Raw genomic sequence first — 19359 nt, forward strand, 5'->3', positions numbered from 1 at the left:
ACAGGCTAATTATTTAGTTTAGCAATAATTAGCCTGTGCCTATGTTATCTCCTTACATATACCTACGCTCTCGGTCTCTGTAAGATTGGGAATGATTGAGATTTCTCTCGGCACAGCTACCAGAAGACTTCACACTTTCAGACAGGTTGCTCACGTCACATAGACATTTAAAGAAATGGACCAATAGACCCCGCTGCTCTGGACGGAGACCAGTGAAGGCTATTAGAAGCACTTTTCTGGTGATCTCTTGCTTTACTGCGTAGCCTCCAACTGAGAGAGACAGCGTAGATGTGACGTGAGCAACCTGTCTGAAAGTGTGAAGTCTTCTGGTAGCTGTGCCGAGAGAAATCTCAATCATTCCCAATCTTACAGAGAGGGAGAGCGTAGGTATATGTAAGGAGATAACATAGGCACAGGCTAATTACTGATCACTAACATGCTAGTTAACATTAGTCATTAAACCCAAACAGCTAATATAAGTCCAAACTAATCTGAGAGCTTCTCCTGTACTATACGGTAATTACTCTACTGTGTGACAGTAGGTCTCGTGGTTATCACACATCGTTAGCCTATTTTTATAAAAGCGTCTGCTACGGAGCCATAACGTGAGGTACAAGGTAATGGAGCCTTTTATACATTGCCGTGTTTCTTTATAAAATAAACAACGGACAAATAGTCTTTAAACGCTTCAGATGTGAAGTTATTCGCTGTCAAAGTGACGTCAAAATGAATGGCAGTCAATGGGATGCTAATGGCGGGTGATCACTTATTAGCATCAAAATAGCGCCATAGGAGCTACCCATTCCAGACGCTCGCTTACTCCCTTGACGGAGACCAGTGAAGGATATCAGAAGTCTCTTTCCCGGTGCTGGCTGAGCGTTACTGAGCAGCCTCCAACTGAGCCTGAAGACGTAGATGTGACGTGAGCAACCTGTCTGAAAGTGTGAAGTCTTCTGGTAGCTGTGCCGAGAGAAATCTCAATCATAGGTAGGTATATGTAAGGAGATAACATGGACACAGGCTAATTATTGCTAACTAAAATGCTAGTTAATTAAACTTTTTTTTCAACTTCTCATTTACAAACATGACCTGGCCTTAAAACAGCAAATGTAAGTCAAAACCGCTACAACCAACCAGAGCAACGCTAGTTTGATGGATTCAACAAACTCCAAACATCTTCCTTTTTTAAGAATGACTTCAGAGCCGTTCTTTGTTCTTTTCTCAAAGAAAAGCTGAACTCCAAGTCTTCCAGAGTCGCTCGCGGCCAAAGCCGATTCGACCCTGGCTGCGAATTACATTTGCCGCCGCTAGGGTGCGTCTAGATTGCTAGGCTAACGGTACAGATCCATTTGTCCGACATGACTGAAGCGTGGGGTCGCGACGTCATACATCCGCGGTTGATGCTCCACGCCCTCGACCGGCGAGCTGATTGGACAAACGCGTCACGTGGGTCTGGCTTCTCGAGAATTTCAACAGCGTCATGGCGGCTCATTGAGAATACAATCTCGTATTTTACGAAAATAGTTCACCGAAACGTGTTTCTGAAAACATTTTAAGTGAGAAATAGGCCGTGCAGTTGCTGAACCTGTCTTCATTTCAGATCGACAAAGGTCAGTTTGAAAGATTTTCGTCTACTTCTACTGGATAATCGCGTCGCGTTCAACGGATTAATTTGCATAAAGATGGGTATCGGCCAGCTTTTGGACACGCAGCATTTTTTTCAAATGCAGCGCCACCTTCCAGGAATGCTTTGCGTGCACGTTGAAGTCGCTTGACGCCACCCATAGGAATAGCGTGGAGCATGGCGCAACAAAAGGATCACCAGCGTAATGGGATGCAGTTCTAATAAAACTCCCAGAATTCCCCACCCATGTGACGTGTAGCTGGCTCATGAGGTTGCAGGTCTGATGCTGAACCTTTTCAGAAACAGTTTATCATTCCATACTTTAAATAGCTTGATGTATTTCATCGCCTTTTGGATCATCTCAAGAAACTAAACATTCTAACTTTTAAACATTTCAATAAATTGGCTAATATTCAACATACACAGGCCGCCCCCCCGCCTGTCTGTTTAAAGGAAGTTTTCCACTGTCTAAATGCTTGCTCTTGGGGGGGGTGGAATTGCTGGCTCTCTGTAAATGATAAGATGAGTGTGTGGTGTAGAACGACTCTATCTGTAAAGTGTCCCCAGATAACTTTGGTTAGGATTTAACACTATAAATACAGTTGAGTGGAAGTGAATAAAGGCCCATTTGGAGACGGATGTGGCAAAGTAGCTGTAAGCTGTAAATGCAGTGGCATGTAGCACTGGTCCATGCTATGTACTTGAACCTATGAAAATACATTATATAAATCTAAGGATTATTCACATTTTTTATTTTTTTTTTTATTTTTAAATTGAGGTAGGTTATCATAATTACCAACAGAAAAAGATATAACAAGGGGAGTTGAGGGTTCCATCCTGGCTGTGTTACTATGCTGTTTGCAGACAATCACAAACCAGCAGCTAGTTAATATTTACAGACAAATGAAGAGAAAAGAAATACAAGGAACAAAATAGCAACAGTAAAAAAAAAAAAAAAAAGACTTATGAATAATTACAGTTATGGGCCCTTTAAAAAATGTGTCGAGGCATGCTAAACTGCTGAAATGTTTCGGGACATTATCCAACACCAACATTACAACGGACCCAATCCTACAGGGACATGCTGTCTGTAGACAGTTAAGGGTGATTTATGGTCCTGCGGAGGCTCCACGCAGAGCTTTCGGCGTAGCCTACGTTAAGTGGCCTGATGTTTATTCTTGTGCGTTGGTGTGTGCGTCGAGCCGGCAGGTGTGTGTGTGGAGTGCGTGGTAGACCGAGGGAGAAAGTGAGGGAGTGACAGCGATTAGCTTCGGAGCGAGTAGTGACTCCAGAGTCGTAGTGAGAAGTGTCTCCCCTGTTCTTTCTGAACCACGGTGGGAAATCTGTAGCGGGAAAAGTTAACCCTCGCCTTTATCTCACGTTTACGTAGAACTGGGAAATGCAACGCTACCAAGCCACGGCCGAGCGACGTGCAGTTAGGGCTGGGTATCGTTAAAAAAACATTTCAGTACGGATACAAATACTGTGACTTTGACACCGGTTCCTAAACGTTCCTTTTTTCAATACCAATTTTATGAAACAAAAAGGAAATTACAGTTTTTCCTGCGTGTCTCTACGATGTGTAACGTTAAACAGCCAATCACAGACATTATTAGGTAGAAACATGCTGTGTGCTTATTGGCTCCCTGACGCTGATGAGATTTACTACTTAGGTATTGAAATAGGGTATTGAATGACGAGGCATTTTTCGATAATCGATGCTTTAGAGGCAATTCGGTCGGTGCCTAAAAAGTATTGAATTGGGTACCCAGCCCTAACATGTAGTTACATTTTTCGAGAGGTGCACGTCAGGCTACGGCGTAGGTTTGTGTCTCCACGTACCTATGTACGTAGCAACAGCGTAGATTTTACGCAGAAGTATAGATCCCGCTCTAGGCTGGCCTGTGACAGACAGCCTGTGCTGGGTCTAGCAGATCTTCTCAAGAGACTCCCATGGTCAACGCAATCAAAATCATCAAAGTTCATTCCAAGATGGCCTGGGACTAAGTCTACAACCAATGATATCTTCGTTCTCACTCTACAACCATCCATCTCTTCTTAACACATTAACCCCAACCCCCCCCCCCCAGCACAGACGCAGTCCTCCAGCTGGAGCACGTCCTGGTCCTTGGTCCCCCATCCGATAACATCCTGACATGGCGTCGGGAAGCCTGTGGTGTCGGCCAGCCTTTCCCCGACGGCTCCGGCGACGTCACTGAATCAGGCGGTAGAAGAGCCAGCAGGCCAACACCACCCAGTGGCCGGCCCAGTTCAGCTCGGACCACCTCCGGATGGTGTGGATGGCGGTGTAACCCTGGGAAACAGGAGCCACAAACAAGCACACATGGATCAAACACACAACTGGCTGTGGAACCGACTGAATAGGTCACTCAAAACACGAACGTCTCTGCCAGCCTTCTGACTGCCCCCCCCCCCTTTGTAATAAGGGAGGACGCTGAATAAGCCGTCCCCTCTCCTGCACTGGAACTGCTTGGTTTTAAACTCTATTGTATGGACTTCATATTTTTGTGCAAACAGACTCAACTAAACTAAAGCTAAAGGGCCGTCTCTCTGCACAGACTTTCCTAACTTAATCCAAGTATTACAATATTACTTTGGGAATACCTTAAAAAGCTCCAGTGTGTAACGTGTTTAGTTGTTCATTATCAAAAATCGGTGTTGCCCGTTCACAAACTTGTCCTTTTTCATGAATATTTACCTCCACCATCAACTCCAAGTAGTCCTTTTGGCTTGAAATTTTACATTTGCGTGAACTGGGGTAGACGCTCCATATTCATGCTCCATCTTGAAATACGTTAGCTGGTAAGGGACATACAGGACATACTGCTCCGCCTTTCGCGTTTTTTTTCGCTGTCACATGATAAACTCACAGGCGCTGCTAATGCTGCTAATGGGTACCGTAGCTTCCCAAGTTTGAAGAAGGAAACATGGAGGACCATACATATTCAAAATCCAAATTTCAGGAACAGGAGTCTTCTTCTTCACCCCAAAGGAGATTGATAAGAGCAAGAGACCGGCTTTGTGGTGCATGCAAGAGAGTTGATTGCGATATGTGATCTCAACGCTAGATGTGAGAAATTCCCACACATTGGACCTTTAATACCAAACGTGGAAATAAAGACAAGAGAAAAATTAATACCAATTGTAGCTGCAGTGCAGCGAGCCAGAAAGATGAAAAGAGGAAGACGAATGAGAAATACGGGAGGGTCCATCAGCAGAACGCTCTCATACTCCCACTGAGAATGGGCTCACTTTATACTCAACTCTCAAAACACATACCGTTTTGTTTGATACAGTACAGTGGTACTTATTGAAAAAGCCCATGTATAAATGACATACAGACGTGCTCAAATGTGTTGGTACCCTTACAGCTCATTGAAATAATGCTTCATTCCTCCTGAAAAGTGATGAAATTTAAAGCTATTTTATCATGTATACTTCCATGCCTTTGGTATGTCATAGAATAAAGCAAAGAAGCTGTGGAAAGAGATGATATTCCTTATGCTACAAAGATATTCTAAAATGGCCTGGACACATTTGTTGGTACCCCTTAGAAAAGATAATAAATAACTGGATTATAGTGATATTTCAAACTAATTAGTTTCTGTAATTAGTATCACACGTCTCCAATCTTGTAATCAGTCATTCAGCCTGTTTAAATGGAGAAAAGTAGTCACTGTGCTGTTTGGTATCATTGTGTGCACCACACTGAACATGGACCAGAGAAAGCAAAGGAGAGAGTTGTCTGAGGAGATCAGAAAGAAAATAATAGACAAGCATGGTAAAGGTAAAGGCTACAAGACCATCTCCAAGCAGCTTGATGTTGCTGTGACAACAGTTGCAAATATTAAGAAGTTTAAGGTCCATGGAACTGTAGCCAACCTCCCTGGGCCGCAAGAAGATTGAACAGAAGGATAGTGCGAATGGTAGAAAAAGAACCAAGGATAACTGCCAAAGAGATGCAAGCTGAACTCCAAGGTGAAGGTACGTCAGTTTCTGATCGCACCATCTGTCGCTTTTTGAGCGAAAGTGGGCTCCATGGAAGAAGACCCAGAAGGACTCCACTTTTGAAAGAAAAACATAAAAAAGCCAGACTGGAATTTGCTAAAATGCATATTGACAAGCCACAATCCTTCTGGGAGAATGTCCTTTGGACAGATGAGTCAAAACTGGAGCTTTTTGGCAAGTCACATCAGCTCTATGTTCACAGACGAAAAAATGAAGCTTTCAAAGAAAAGAACACCATACCTACAGTGAAACATGGAGGAGGCTCGGTTAGGATTTGGGGCTGCTTTCCTGCGCCTGGCACAGGGTGCCTTCAATCTGTGCAGGGCACAATGAAATCTCAAGACTATCAAGGCATTCTGGAGCGAAACGTACTGCCCAGTGTCAGAAAGCTCGGTCTCAGTCACAGGTCATGGGTCCTCCAACAGGATAATGACCCAAAACACACAGCTACAAGCACCCAAGAATGGATAAGAACAAAACATTGGACTATTCTGAAGTGCCCTTCTATGAGTCCTGATCTGAATCCTATCGAACATCTATGGAAAGAGCTGAAACTTGCAGTCTGGAGAAGGCACCCATCAAACCTGAGACAGCTGGAGCAGTTTGCTCAGGAAGAGTGGGCCAAACTACCTGTTAACAGGTGCACAAGTCTCACTGAGAGCTACAGAAAACAACTGATTGCCTCTAAAGTTGCGCAACAAAATATTAGGTTAGCGGTCCCATCATTTTTGTCCATGCCATTTTCATTTGTTTTCTTATTTACAATATTATGATGAATAAAAAAATCAAAAGCAAAGTCTGATTTCTATTAAATATGTAATAAACAATGGTGGATGCCAATTACTTTTGTCAGTTTCAAGTTATTTCAGAGAAAATTGTGCATTCTTAATTTTTTGTGGAGGGGTACCAACAATTTTGAGCACGTCTGTATGTACAGTATATCATAACCGCTGCAGCTCCCTCGCCCGCCATATCCACAAGTTTGAGAAGACGGTGGTGGTCCTGTAAGCTTCCGCTCCGTAGCAAAGATGGCGGCAGCTGAGGGGCGAGTAGTTTCCAGCGTTCCACACTCAATGCTTTGGGACTGCTTTGGCGTATAGTGTAAATGGAGCCGCTGTGTCCCGCACTATATCCTCTTGACATTTACACGGCATATAAACAGATTCCATTTTTCTTGGACTCGGCCCTCAAGTTGCTCTTACCTCTTCCACTTCCTGTTCATCCAGTCCGGGATCAAACATGGAGCCCAGGTAGGTGAGGTGGAAGATGGCCAGGAGGCTGAAAACCAGGTTCAGCAACATCACCCAATACTCCTACAGGACCAGAGGACCAAAAGGAAAAAGAACACACTCAAAGAGCCGCGAGAACCTTTTCAACGTCTCAATCTTTTTAACCCTTAAAGTATTCATATTCACTCATATTATGCTCATTTTCAGGTTCATAATTGTATTTAGAGGTTGTACCAGAATAGGTTTACATGGTTTAATTTTCAAAAAACACCATGTTTTTGTTGTACTCGACATTGCTGCAGCTCCTCTTTTCACCCTGTGTGTTGAGCTCTCTGTTTTAGCTACAGAGTGAGACATCTCACTTTTGTTCCATCTTTGTTGGGAGTCGCACATGTGGAGTAGCTAGGTAAGGACTACTAGCCAGTCAGAAGCAGAGTATGAGGGCGTGCCCTGACAGTACCTAGGTAAGGACTACTAGCCAGTCAGAAGCAGAGTATGAGGGCGTGCCCTGACAGTACCTAGGTAAGGACTACTAGCCAGTCAGAAGCAGAGTATGAGGGCGTGCCCTGACAGTACCTAGGTAAGGACTACTAGCCAGTCAGAAGCAGAGTATGAGGGCGTGCCACGCCAGCAGCTAGTGACGTTTGTCTCTGAAGTAAAGGCTGGACTACAACAGAGCTGTTTGGAGCAGTTGGTGAACAGTGTTTTCTGTTGAAGATGGTAAGTCCCTTTGGGGGGGACTTTGGCCTTTTTCACTTTGTAAACCTATAACGTGTACAAAAAAAAATCAATTAAAGGAAAGGGAAAAAGACAAAAAGCATAATATGAGCACTTTAAGGAGTATCATAACACGCCCTGATGAAATCTTTGCTGACTGCCCTCCATAACTGTAAATGGCGTGTGTTTGGACCGTTAGCGTTGCTCACACAGCAGCGTGGAGCTGAAGCCGTACCTTCTTGTGCTGGTGGCTGCAGTCGGGGGGGCAGGGCCTGGACAGGACACACGCACTCAACACACAGGCCAGCTTCTTTCTCAGAACTGAGGACAAGAATTAAAATTAAAATTAAAAAACATATTCAGGTGTGAGAAACAAACTGGCTGGTGTCACGACATAATCCAGCACGTGAGTTTCTATTGGCCGCCAGACTGGGGGTGGGTGTGGCCTACCTAGACCACAGGGCTGAAAAGCAGCAATACTTTCTTTTCTTTTTTTTTTTTTAAATAACTTAATATTTCAAAACTAAATAACAAAAATTAATCTTTCAAAATAGACTATTTTACTTTGCTCAACAGTACAAATGAACTCTCTCATTAAATCAGACAGAGTGACATTGTGATTGCCATTAGAGTAGATTAATCGTGCAGCCCTACAGTTAAATACTCTATGTACAAGCTGATATGTTTTTTCATACCATGTTCAACATATGTGATGAAGCCCAAAGACAGCAGAACAGCTCCCAGGTGAAAGCTCAGACCCTGAAGAAAACCAAACAGCACATTCAGTTGAAGTAGTGATGGCATCTTTTGTCTTGTAGAACTATGGATGGGCGACCTGTATGTTAAACCTCAACCGTCACAGCGTTTCTATCAGGGAACAGTTAAAGCCACAAGGCTCGGCCACAGATGGATGGCAAGAGATTGTAGTTCATCATGTGTTCCCATACAGAAGTGAAAGTAGATGGGCTTCCAACAAAAGAAGAATGGTCTCTTACATACTGCATCCTAAAATGGGCCCAATACTGTGAGGGGCTCTGGAGAGAAGCATTATCTCACTAACATGCAGTAGGGCGCTGGCTGTGTACGTCACCAGGATGGCTGGAAAAGTCCCCAGTTTCATGGCGTTTTTAAAGGCATCTGATGAACATGGAACAGAAGACAGTAAACACAACATGATAAATACAGTTTTAATGTAACTTTACGTGAGGACATGTAAATACAACATTGTAAGAGTGTTTTAATATGACAAAATGATCCAGCTCTGGAGTGTTGAACAGACTTGAGTTGGACTTACAGGTTTTCAGCCATCGGGACATGGGGACGTTCCAGGACGTCACCACCAGCACCATGGAGCGAGGCATTTCCACACTGAGAGGCTTCACCACACTCATATCCCTGCAGAATATAGAGAATAGAAAAGAAAATACAATCAAATATTTAAATACTCAACTGGACTGGCTGAGACGAGGACGAAGGACAAAGTCGAAGCCATCCTGGTGAACCCCTTTCACCCTCTCCACAGTATGCAGGATTACCTTTACACACGTAACACCACATGACCTCTCCGACAAAAATCACAGCAAAGAAGCAAGTCCCACAGAGCCCGGCCGTCTTTGCGTTAGCCAGCTCACTGAGAGATCACTATTTGTTAAGCTTTGTTTCTTTTTTTAATGTTCCCATAAAATCGGGGACTCCTCTACCGCACCAAAAGGGTCGATCGCATGTCCACTACTACATGTCGTTATAATGGATAGTTATAAAGAATATTAAAAGGGTATTACGGCAAAAAAGCAACACTGTTGCTGCAAATAAGACCATAGAGGAACGATGGCAGAAAAGGACTAATTGTGTAAATTCTTAAGTAGGGTTGGGTATTGTTTGGATTTTTACGATTCCGATGCCAAACCGGTATTTTTAAAACAATTCCGATTCTTGAAAAACTGAAAAATGACATCAAAGAAAGGCTCTTTTATCGTTGACTGAAAATGATTTAAATTTAACAATATATTAACGTTTTAAAGTACTTAAATATATAAAAAGTAAACCTAAGTCACCTAACAGCGTTGCACGAAATCGTTTTGAAACATTTGTTGCATTTTGCGATGTCGGATCCTTTCGGCCGCTTCGCTTTAGGCATTTTAAATGCACTAAAAGCTAGCTGGCTAACGATAGACTAGCAGAGCAAGTGTAATATGTTTACTAGCGATCACGTGCAGTGAATGGTTAATATGCTTTTACATCCGTTTTGGTGAGCCCAGAGTAGAGTTGGGCAATATATTGATATTATATCGATATCGTGATATGAGACTAGATATCGTCTTAGATTTTGGATATCCTAATATGGCATAAGTGTTGTCTTTTCCTGGTTTTAAAGGCTGCATTACAGTAAAGTGATGTCATTTTCTGAACTTACCAGTGTAATATTGTTATGTCCACGTCAGAGAGACAGAGGGAAAATATTTCAGGCGACACATTAAGTGGAACCGAAATGAGGAACCAAAATTACACCTCGGATAAAAAAACAAAAACAAAAAAAAATCTTGAACCTGCACTTTCATGTCTCTTTGTAGCTTTGCTTATTTAAAGCTAATGTATTTGCACTTACTACTTGTTGTCTCGAGTTTGTACATTCAAAGTTGAAAGCACTTAATTGTAAGTCGCTTTGGATAAAAGTGTCAGCTAAATGACATGTAATGTAATGTAAAAATTTGCGTTCTAATCCGGCCCGATTCCTACCGGTTACGTAGGAACCGGTTCCATAGTGGAACCGGGTTTCGGTACCCAACCCTATTCTTAAGTTCATTTATTTGTTTTACCACCCGATACATCTCAATGCCGACTTGTTTATTTCTAAGGTGCCCGCTGCTCATGCTACAGCTCTTAAACTTTGAACCTGATGCAACAGATTTAAACGTTGTACTCAGGAACTGCATTAAGGCCTGACGCTATCCAATCATGAAGGAGACGTGGAAACCACTTTAGTTTCTGGACAGATCAAAGTGAAACGACTTGTATTGATTGAATGTTGAATTTAAAGAAACGGCTGTTCACAAGAATAGAAAGAAGGACGGACAGACAACCCGAAAACATAAAGCCTCCACCCACCGTCACAGAGGCATACACATATTTTACATATTTAGCTTGGTAACAAAAGTCGGAGACATTAAGGATTTGCATATTCATTTGCATATTCTTTTCTATAAGCTTCTCATTACTTTGAGATTCTTGGTCAATATTCTGAGATACTAAGTCAATATATTGAGATACTATGTCAATATTTTGAGATTTTAAGTCAATATTTTAAAGTTTCTCATTACTTTGAGATCCAAAGTCAATATTCTGTCTTACTAAGTAAATATTTTGAGATATTAAATCAACATATTGAGATATTAAGTCAATATATTGAGATACTAAGTCAATATTTTTCATAGATGTCTTAATGACGTCATAGCTGTAACTTTATTGAACAGGAAAGAACAGACTCAGATGTGCACGGAGCAACGTAGTTTTTTGACCCAGTTGAAATATGAGTTTTGTTTTTCCATCTGACTTCAGTGAACAGTTCAAACGTACATGGCTTACAGGGATCCTATTTGCATCGCCGGCTGAATGCACGCAAGTTCTCGTGTAAAAAAAATAACGTGATCCATGCAGTTTGCACGGCTTTGTTCTGTGGCAAACAAACGTACAAACACTGGGCTCAACAAGTTTGCATTTATAACGCATTCCCTCCACTGAGAATCTGTATTGCTCATAGAGAATATAGTCAGGAAAAGCTACAGGGAATCTATTCCATCTCTAAACACCCTCCCCTTTTTTACAGGCGATTTCAATCCGATACTCCGAACAACAGTCTCCGGAGAAGATTACATGTGCAGCATAAGTTACCGTGGCGATCTAGCCCGGTTAAAAGAGAGCCACCTGACGTAGAAAACCCTGGCTTTAGGCTCCACCGACCTTGCCAAGCCATTCATCTGGCTTCGTAGTACAGCCCTCAGTCGGCCCCAGCTAAAAACTCACCACTTGACGTGGTCCTTTTCTTCCGTGAAGCCGGCTCCAGCCAGCATGCTGGTGCCTTCGCTCAGGTGACCCACAAAGTAGTTACTGAAGTGGAAGGACACCGCATTCTCATACGCACGCAGCCACCTGTGCAGCACACCACATACAAGTCAAAAGACACACATAAGGTTACATGTTAGCCAACATCAGCGGGATCAGAACTACCTGAAATGACATGAAACCATCTAGATACAGTAGGGATGTTTTTAACCAAAAGCACAGGGAGGACAGAGGACAGACTCCTGGCTCTGTTCATCATTTATCCTGAACTTCACTCAGGGTTTTGATGTCAGAAATAGATTTTATTTGAATTGACATTTTTGATTTGTTTCCGGGGGGGATATTATTGAGTTTATATGGTGACTTTGCTTCTGTGGATTTTACTGTTGCTGCTCTAGAAATATCTAGTTGTAATGTAAAATATATAACTTCTAATCCCTGAACCGAACCGTTAAGAGTAATAGTCAAAATGACAACGATCCCTAATGGTCAAGGACGTTTATGATTGACGGGATAGCTTAAAAGACGGGCAAGGGGAGAGGGAAGCGGGGTGACATGCAGCAAAGGGGCCGCGGGTCGGAACCAAACCTGGGCCGCTGCCAAGGACTCAGCCTACATGGAGCGTACCCTCGACTGGGGCAGCGAGAGGTCGCCCATAGGCAGGGACATTTAGAGCAGAAATCCATTTTCAAACTATTACAGTATGAAAAGCTGTTTGATCATATTAGGACTTCTATGGTGATGTCACATATTCAGCGAGACTTGGTTAAAGGCGCTCTAAGCGATGTTGGGCGACGGCACTTCTTGTTGACGTTCAAAGTATTTTCACACAAAACGAGGCTAGCTCGCCCCTCCCTCCTCCTCATCCCGGGTTCGCCCTCTCCCTCCCTTCCGTGCTTCCGCGCACTAACCCCCCCCCAAACCCCCCCCCCAAATCCTTCTTGTCGGTTATTGGCTGGAACGCTGGAACACTGTTTGTTATGTTTGGTGGTGCAGGTTGACACAGTTTGTTTTTGTTGACGTTTGTGGAGCCTGGGCTGTCTACCGCAGGGGTTTTTTTGTTTTGTTTTTTACAGTGTGTTCAGGGGACAGGCAGCTCGACATCGCTTAGAGCACCTTTAATATATGATTTGTTATATAATGCCATTTTTATTTGGTACTGATATTTGGTACCGGTACTGATTTACACCGGGCTGCTGCTCTGTCCCGTCTGTCGTGCGCTGGCAGTGTCCTCTCTCCGCGCCGCAACATTATCAGTTAGAAATGAGGTTTTCTCTGCGTGAGGAAAGACAGAAATGATACGTGCCATGAGAGCGCGTAAAGTGGTAATCGCACAAGTCTCACGGTCAACGCGTGAGAGTTGGCGGCTCTGAACTGTTATGTGCACCGGTGCACGTACAGCTCAAATGCGATGTGCACTGGGCGCCTGGGTAGCTCACCTGGTAGAGCGCACGCCCATATAGAGAGGCTTAAGCCCGTTTTATAGTAACCGCAGCCGAGCTGGCGCATGTATATGTGACATCATGAAATCTCCGTGACTATTTATACCTGCGCTGGGGGTCGCGACACTAGCTGCAGTCTTCTCCTGAACAGCGGTGGCGCTAATGAGGAAAGCCTACTGACGTTGCTCTTTCTACGGACTAGAAGAAGAAGAAAAAGGTAAACAACGGCAGAACTGGCAGCAGCATTGCCGTCAATGCTTCGGTTTGATTCAATGACCTACTTCGTCAGATCAAGCCTTTCCTTCACCATTAAAGAGCTCATAAATCGGACGCGCCGGCCGGATATTACGTCATTTTGACGTCACGATGTCGCGCGCCACCTTGGATGCGTCTAGTATATAACGGCTGTTAGTCCTCGGTGCAGTGGCCGCGGGTTCGTTTCTAACCTGAATGTCATTCCCCCTCTCTCTCACCTTTCATGTCTGAGCTGTCTTGTCACAAAAAAGGCCTAAAATGCCACAAAATAAATATATGTGCAGTGATGTGTATACACGTGGTACTGCGAGCTGTACTACTCTTAAACTGACCTTAAAGGTCCCATTGCATGAAAATGTCAATTCATGAGGTTTTTTAACATTAATATGAGTTCCCCCAGCCTGCCTATGGCCCCCCAGTGGCTAGAAATGGTGATAGGTGTAAACCGAGCCCTGGGTATCCTGCTCTGCCTTTGAGAAAATGAAAGCTCAGATGGACCGATCTGGAATCTTCTCCTTATGAGGTCATAAGGAGAAAGGTTACCTCCCCTTTCTCTGCTTTGCCCGCCCAGAGAATGTGGCCCACCCACGACAGAGAGACATAGTACATGTGCAGTACATTCTAACCCTGAAAACAAGCCTTACCTTTCTCAAATGTATCTTGGAAGCAGTGAAAGAAAGACAGACAGTATGTTCACAAACCAGTGTATTGTAGCAGCTGTTGTATTGGCAAAACGACCTGAGTTTAGTACGATTTAAATGAAAGTTTGTCTCACTTCTGTGGGACTGTGTTTCCGTGGATGGGGATTACCAAAGGGAAGAGGTACGGGGCCACGCAGGTGGAGACCACCAGACAGATCTGGCTCTTCAGGAGGCTGAGGGAGGAGCCGCGCAGCCACGCCCAGCTCTGAGGAACATACCACGTCGTTACCACAGCGCACCGCAGCAACGACACACAGCATGCACACACAGAGGAAGCCAAAACGTCAACTACTCACCAGCTTTTTGCCCTCAACGGCGTTCTTATAAGTGGAGAAGCTGATCCAAGGACCGAAGACAACTGTGCCCACAAAGAGAACATAGCCCAGGAACTCAGCTGGGGAGGGCAGGCTGCCCACCGCGCCTCTGTCCAGGTCAAAGGCTAGAGAGATGGCCTTCATGGCCACCACCATCTGAGAGCCTGACACACACACACACACACACTTTGTTTTTTTACTTGAACAAATATTAAAAGGGGCACTTTAATCATCATGGTTAAGCCTACTCAGCCTGTGAAAATGGTCTTTTTGGCCTTTATTAGATAGAAAAGCTGAAGACAGGACAGGGGGGAGAGAGGGTGGATGACACACAGCAAAGGGCCGCGGGTCGGACTCGAACCCGGGCCGCTGCGGTTAGGGCTGAGCCTTGGTACATGGGGGCGCTGGGTGAGCTACCAGGGCGCGCCCCGTGAAAACTGTTGTCTAATGTCTTTTGTGGCTCCGAAGGAACTTTCTGAAGAAACATAAGCCTGGTGATGTCATCATAACTACTGAAATACTGAAAACATGCTTAGAATGTGTATCCAATATGAAAGTTTTTAATGGAAAGGATTTATGAAGTACACAAGTGTGTGGTGTGTCTCTGTGTGGAGGCGCTGACTGACCGGCCAGCAGGAACAGGCCTCAGAGAGAAGAGCAGATATCATTTAGTATCGTTGGCGTGTGTGTAACGTAGCTCTCCAATTTGGCAGAATACAAGAACTTAAAAAACGCAACCTGCTAGTATCCCAGACACAAAGGAGTAGCTATGGGAACACTGCAGGGTTGCAGAAAACAAGATTAAAATAAGTAAAAACAAGACTAAACTAAACTTTAGTGACAGTATTCTTGGACCAAAAGATGGAATATTTACCTCTTATTTTATGCCAGGTCACCATGTCAATTAAATGCAACTCTCTGAAATGAAGAGGAACAAAAGTAATGTTACAACTTGAATTCTAGACCAGAAAGGAGGTTTGGAGAACTAGTTATGAAATTAATCAATGCCGAATTTGCACAAAATTACTGGGAAATTGGGAAACTACAAAAGGGAGTGTAGACGTCGACTGTGCGATATTATAGCAAGCAATGCCACTGTACGATTCCAGCGCTAGGGTTGGGTATCATTTTGTTTTTTCCGATACCGGTGCTAAAACGATACTTTTAAAATGGTGCCGGTTCCTAAACGGTGGCTGAACCGAAATATACATAATATATTTATAATGTATATAATATAAAATATAAAAAAGGAGCACAAAACGACAGTCGGCGACATTAAAGAACAGCTTGTTTATTGCTAAGGCCATATGGTCAAAATTAAATGACTTAATTTGATTTAATGATTAATAATGCAATAACAATAACTTATTTCACCAGTAAATTGCTGGTAAACGACAAAAACAAGCACCAGATGGGAAAAGGGTATTTTACAATAACTTTGAAAGCACCACAAGGCTGGCTGTACCCAACCCTACTGTGCCACACACACACACACACACACACACACACACACACACACACACACACACACACACACACACACACACACACACACACACACACACACACACACACACACACACACACACACACACACACACACACACACATTGCCGACAATTGACTTTGTCCCTTTTTTTTCAAAAGCTTCAATAATTAAATTTCAGTTTCCAGGAAACTGTGTTCTTTGCAGCGTTTTCTCACCCAACCAGCAGGTAGGCGAGGATGAGAGCCGAGAGGAAGAGGCCCCTGCTGCCGGAGCGTGGGCTGAGGAGCAGAGCCAGGTAACACAGCGCACTGAGCAGCAGCACCCACAGCATGTGCTGCTCAAAGAACAGGAAGAGGGCGCACATCCCGGCCAGCACGGACACCACATGCTTCACAGTGGACACGCCTCCTAAGGAACACAAGCACAATACACATGGCAAATCTACCGACTAGTTAGAAACATCTTTTTTTCAAATTTCACTCTCACTTTAATTGACAAGGCAGCAAAATATCAGAAAGCAGTGTTTCCTCTATGTTGATTTTGTAGTGGCGGTCCGCCATGGCAAAATGTCTACCGCCACGGTCTCAGAAATAGGGCAGACGCACAATGGAATTAATGGAAACATTAAAACGGTAATTGAGTCAGTTTAATATAATATAAATTGGAAATAGTCTATAGTTGTAGTCATAGATGTAATGATAGTAAATAGTTGTGTTATATTACACGGAAAATTTAGGTTTTAATGACTTAGGCTACAGAATGCCTAGCCTATATGTCAAGATCAAATTAAGCAGACAGTGTACACATGCTTTTGAGTGGCCTACCTTAATCAATAACAACTGAAAATATGCCTCATTGTGTGTGAATAAAAGGTGAATAAATATATTAGTTTGTGTTGCAGTGAATATCCTAAAGGAAACACTGGAATACAATTTGGATAGGAGTGGAGCTGAAATCAAGGAAAACTATCTCAGTACAGACAATATCCAAATTTGCTTTCAGCTATGTCTGTATCAAAAGTAGGTCCCGACGTGGCCCCTGTGCGGGTCGGGTATGCAGCGGGTCAGCTCACCCAGTCTGAAGAAGAGTCTGCAGACGAGGCAGAGCAGCAGCAGCCTCCACAGCTGCTGGACGCCCTGCTGCACCGTGCTCAGCCCACAGCTGGCTGCCAGCTGCTGCCACACCTGCAACCGCTGGGACAGGTCCATGCTACACACACACACACACACACACACACACACACACACACACACACACACAGTATTACAACTGCCATCGACCTATCAAAATGACTGAATGAAAGACAAATTAATTATATCTAAAAGGGATTAGACTCTGTAGAGCGAGGATTAGAAGCAGGAAAATGGGCGTCTGAGCCATTACATAATCTCTTAAAGTTAGTAGTTTAGATCACTAGTATTTCCATTCAGGGTGTCATTTTAAAAGCTCAGACTCTATAGGTTTTAGCGATAGCAAGCATGTCATGTTTTGATCACAACTGCTCCACATATTTACAGTTTGTATTTTTTTGTTAAAGTACTTGGTAAAAAGACATAGTTTGGACAGCATAGAGTTGGTTGATGGCTTCTGAAAGCTGATGATCTCCAAGAAGAAGACACACTTTTAAATGATCCCCCAAAAGGGGGAAATTACATCTGTACACGGTGTTGTTCCATCCACTGAGGCCAGCCTGCCCCAGCAGGACCGTGAACGTGCCTCAGCCTGTCCGAGTGCAAACTTGGCCCCCAGGGGCCAGCAGGAGGGGGGGGGGGGCTGGCTCCGCGCACGGCTCAACAACAAGCTCACATCACCGCATGCAACAACAACAACACATCCTCAAGTTGAAATACACAACGCGGGTCTATTATTAAAGATGGTACTGAATTAGTTATCAATTCAAATTCTGTAAGCTTTTCAATATCCTTCAATATGTGATCCGGGGGGGCCAACCATACCCCCTTCTTTCTGGGTGAAAACACAAGATGTAGCCTGCCCTTCGTTTCCCTCCTGCTAGTAGCAACTAACTAAGTATCAATACGCTGCTGTTAAGAGCGCCGGAATAACGTTAACGTTACCGTGAACGGGTCAGCTAACTATGCGTGGTTAACGTTACGGTGAACATTGTAAACTATCCGTGTTTAACGGCACACTGACGTTAGTTCTGCGAAACTAATGAGCGAAGTTAACGTATTAGCCTTCATAGTTTGAACAACAAGCGTCGCAGCGAGCCGAGGCTAACAGGTAAACCTAACTAACCTAACAGCTAACTTTACATTAGTTACCTCGGGGTAGAAGAGGCGGCAGCTCACTGCAAAGTCATGCTATACCACAGACACAGATGATGATGATGATGATGATACTGCTTCTTCTTCTTCTTCTCCTCCTTCTTCTTCCTCCTCATACTCTTCTTCTTCTCTTGATTACAGGGGCATGGCAACCAACTTTTAGGTGCATACCGCCACCTACTGTACAGGAGTGTGTAACATAGGTTGTCATCATAGACTGTAAAATGAATATTAACAGTCTATGGTTGTCATATTCCACTCACCAATGCTGTGTCCCCCTCCTTTTGACACCCCTTGCTTCTTGTTACAGCACGAGGAGTTTTGTGAGAAATATCAACTTCAATGTAATGCCAAGCGTTATGATAGACGACTGAAAGCTATACCAGTCTCTGAAATCACCGGGGAGAGAAGACATTAGGAGGTATTCCAAGGTTTCTCATCCAAGGAATTGATTTATGTGATTATAAATGTACCAAGTTATTAGAAATATTATATAAAGGGAATATTATCCTAATCCAGTAAGAAAATATATGCTGAAAGAATTTGGTGGAGAGGTTAAGAAAATAAGGAAAAGTTATATCTCATTTCCTCTTCTTCCGAAGGGTGAAGTGGTCAACTGTAAAATTTGAAATTAAATCTACCCAACAAACTGGTTTTTAAGACTGAGATTCCATTTGGACATTAATAACTGTGTTTTTTTTTGTGAAAAGGAAATTGAGGATCTAGTACATGTATTTTTTTTCTGTGTGAATCGGTGCAATCTTTCTGGAGAGATCTGCAGAGCTGGTTCCAGACCAGGGAAATAGAGATACCACCTCAAGACAGCGAAGAATATAAAGTTGGGTGTTCTTGTTGAAGATAAGAAGGTAGATTTTGTTCTCAACAATTTGGTGCTTTTAGGAAAACATTTTAAAATAACTAAATGTAGCTATTTTAAGACCAACCCCTCCCTGATCCATTGGAAGAATGAGTTCCGTTTGTGTAAGTCACTGAAATGGGTTAAGGATAAAAAAATAAATAAGCTTTTCAATTTACTTGAAACTCTTAACTTAATTTGAAATAGCCCCTTCTATTTATTTTCTCTATTTTATCCATGTTGATTTATGTATAAGCTCCTAGGTTTTGTTTATATGCTCGACCTGAGGCAAAAGCTCTATTTTTGATTAAGTATGCCTTGTTTGCTTGTATATTTGTATTCTGAATGAATAAAAAAAA

The 19359-nt window shown here is 43.3% G+C and overlaps 1 protein-coding gene across 1 annotated transcript; it reads right to left on the minus strand.

Moving 5' to 3' along the window:
- Positions 1 to 3383: 3383 nt before the first annotated feature.
- Positions 3384 to 18247, minus strand: LOC120559679 (protein-serine O-palmitoleoyltransferase porcupine-like). Its single transcript, XM_039801593.1, has 14 exons — positions 18144 to 18247; positions 17797 to 17804; positions 16932 to 17070; positions 16075 to 16267; positions 15245 to 15288; positions 14353 to 14534; positions 14131 to 14261; positions 11620 to 11745; positions 8894 to 8994; positions 8660 to 8736; positions 8295 to 8358; positions 7835 to 7920; positions 6856 to 6966; positions 3384 to 3938 (listed from the first exon to the last, which is right to left on the minus strand). The coding sequence occupies exons 3-14, from the start codon at positions 17065 to 17067 to the stop codon at positions 3837 to 3839; spliced, it is 1353 nt and encodes a 450-aa protein (XP_039657527.1). The 5' UTR covers positions 17068 to 17070; positions 17797 to 17804; positions 18144 to 18247; the 3' UTR covers positions 3384 to 3836.
- Between the last annotated feature and the right edge of the window lie 1112 nt (positions 18248 to 19359).

This window comes from Perca fluviatilis, chromosome 5, assembly GCF_010015445.1.
Source record: "Perca fluviatilis chromosome 5, GENO_Pfluv_1.0, whole genome shotgun sequence".
Classification (NCBI taxonomy): Eukaryota; Metazoa; Chordata; class Actinopteri; order Perciformes; family Percidae; genus Perca; species Perca fluviatilis.

Excerpts from the sequence above, each read along its gene's own strand:
- LOC120559679 (XM_039801593.1), bottom strand. The coding sequence starts at position 17,067 with ATGGACCTGTCCCAGCGGTTGCAGGTGTGGCAGCAGCTGGCAGCCAGC. Across the intron at positions 11,746-14,130 it reads GGAAACACAGTCCCACAGAA|GTGGCTGCGTGCGTATGAGA; the intron begins GTGAGACAAACT and ends TGTGCTGCACAG. Across the intron at positions 8,737-8,893 it reads GTCCCGATGGCTGAAAACCT|ATGCCTTTAAAAACGCCATG; the intron begins GTAAGTCCAACT and ends CATGTTCATCAG.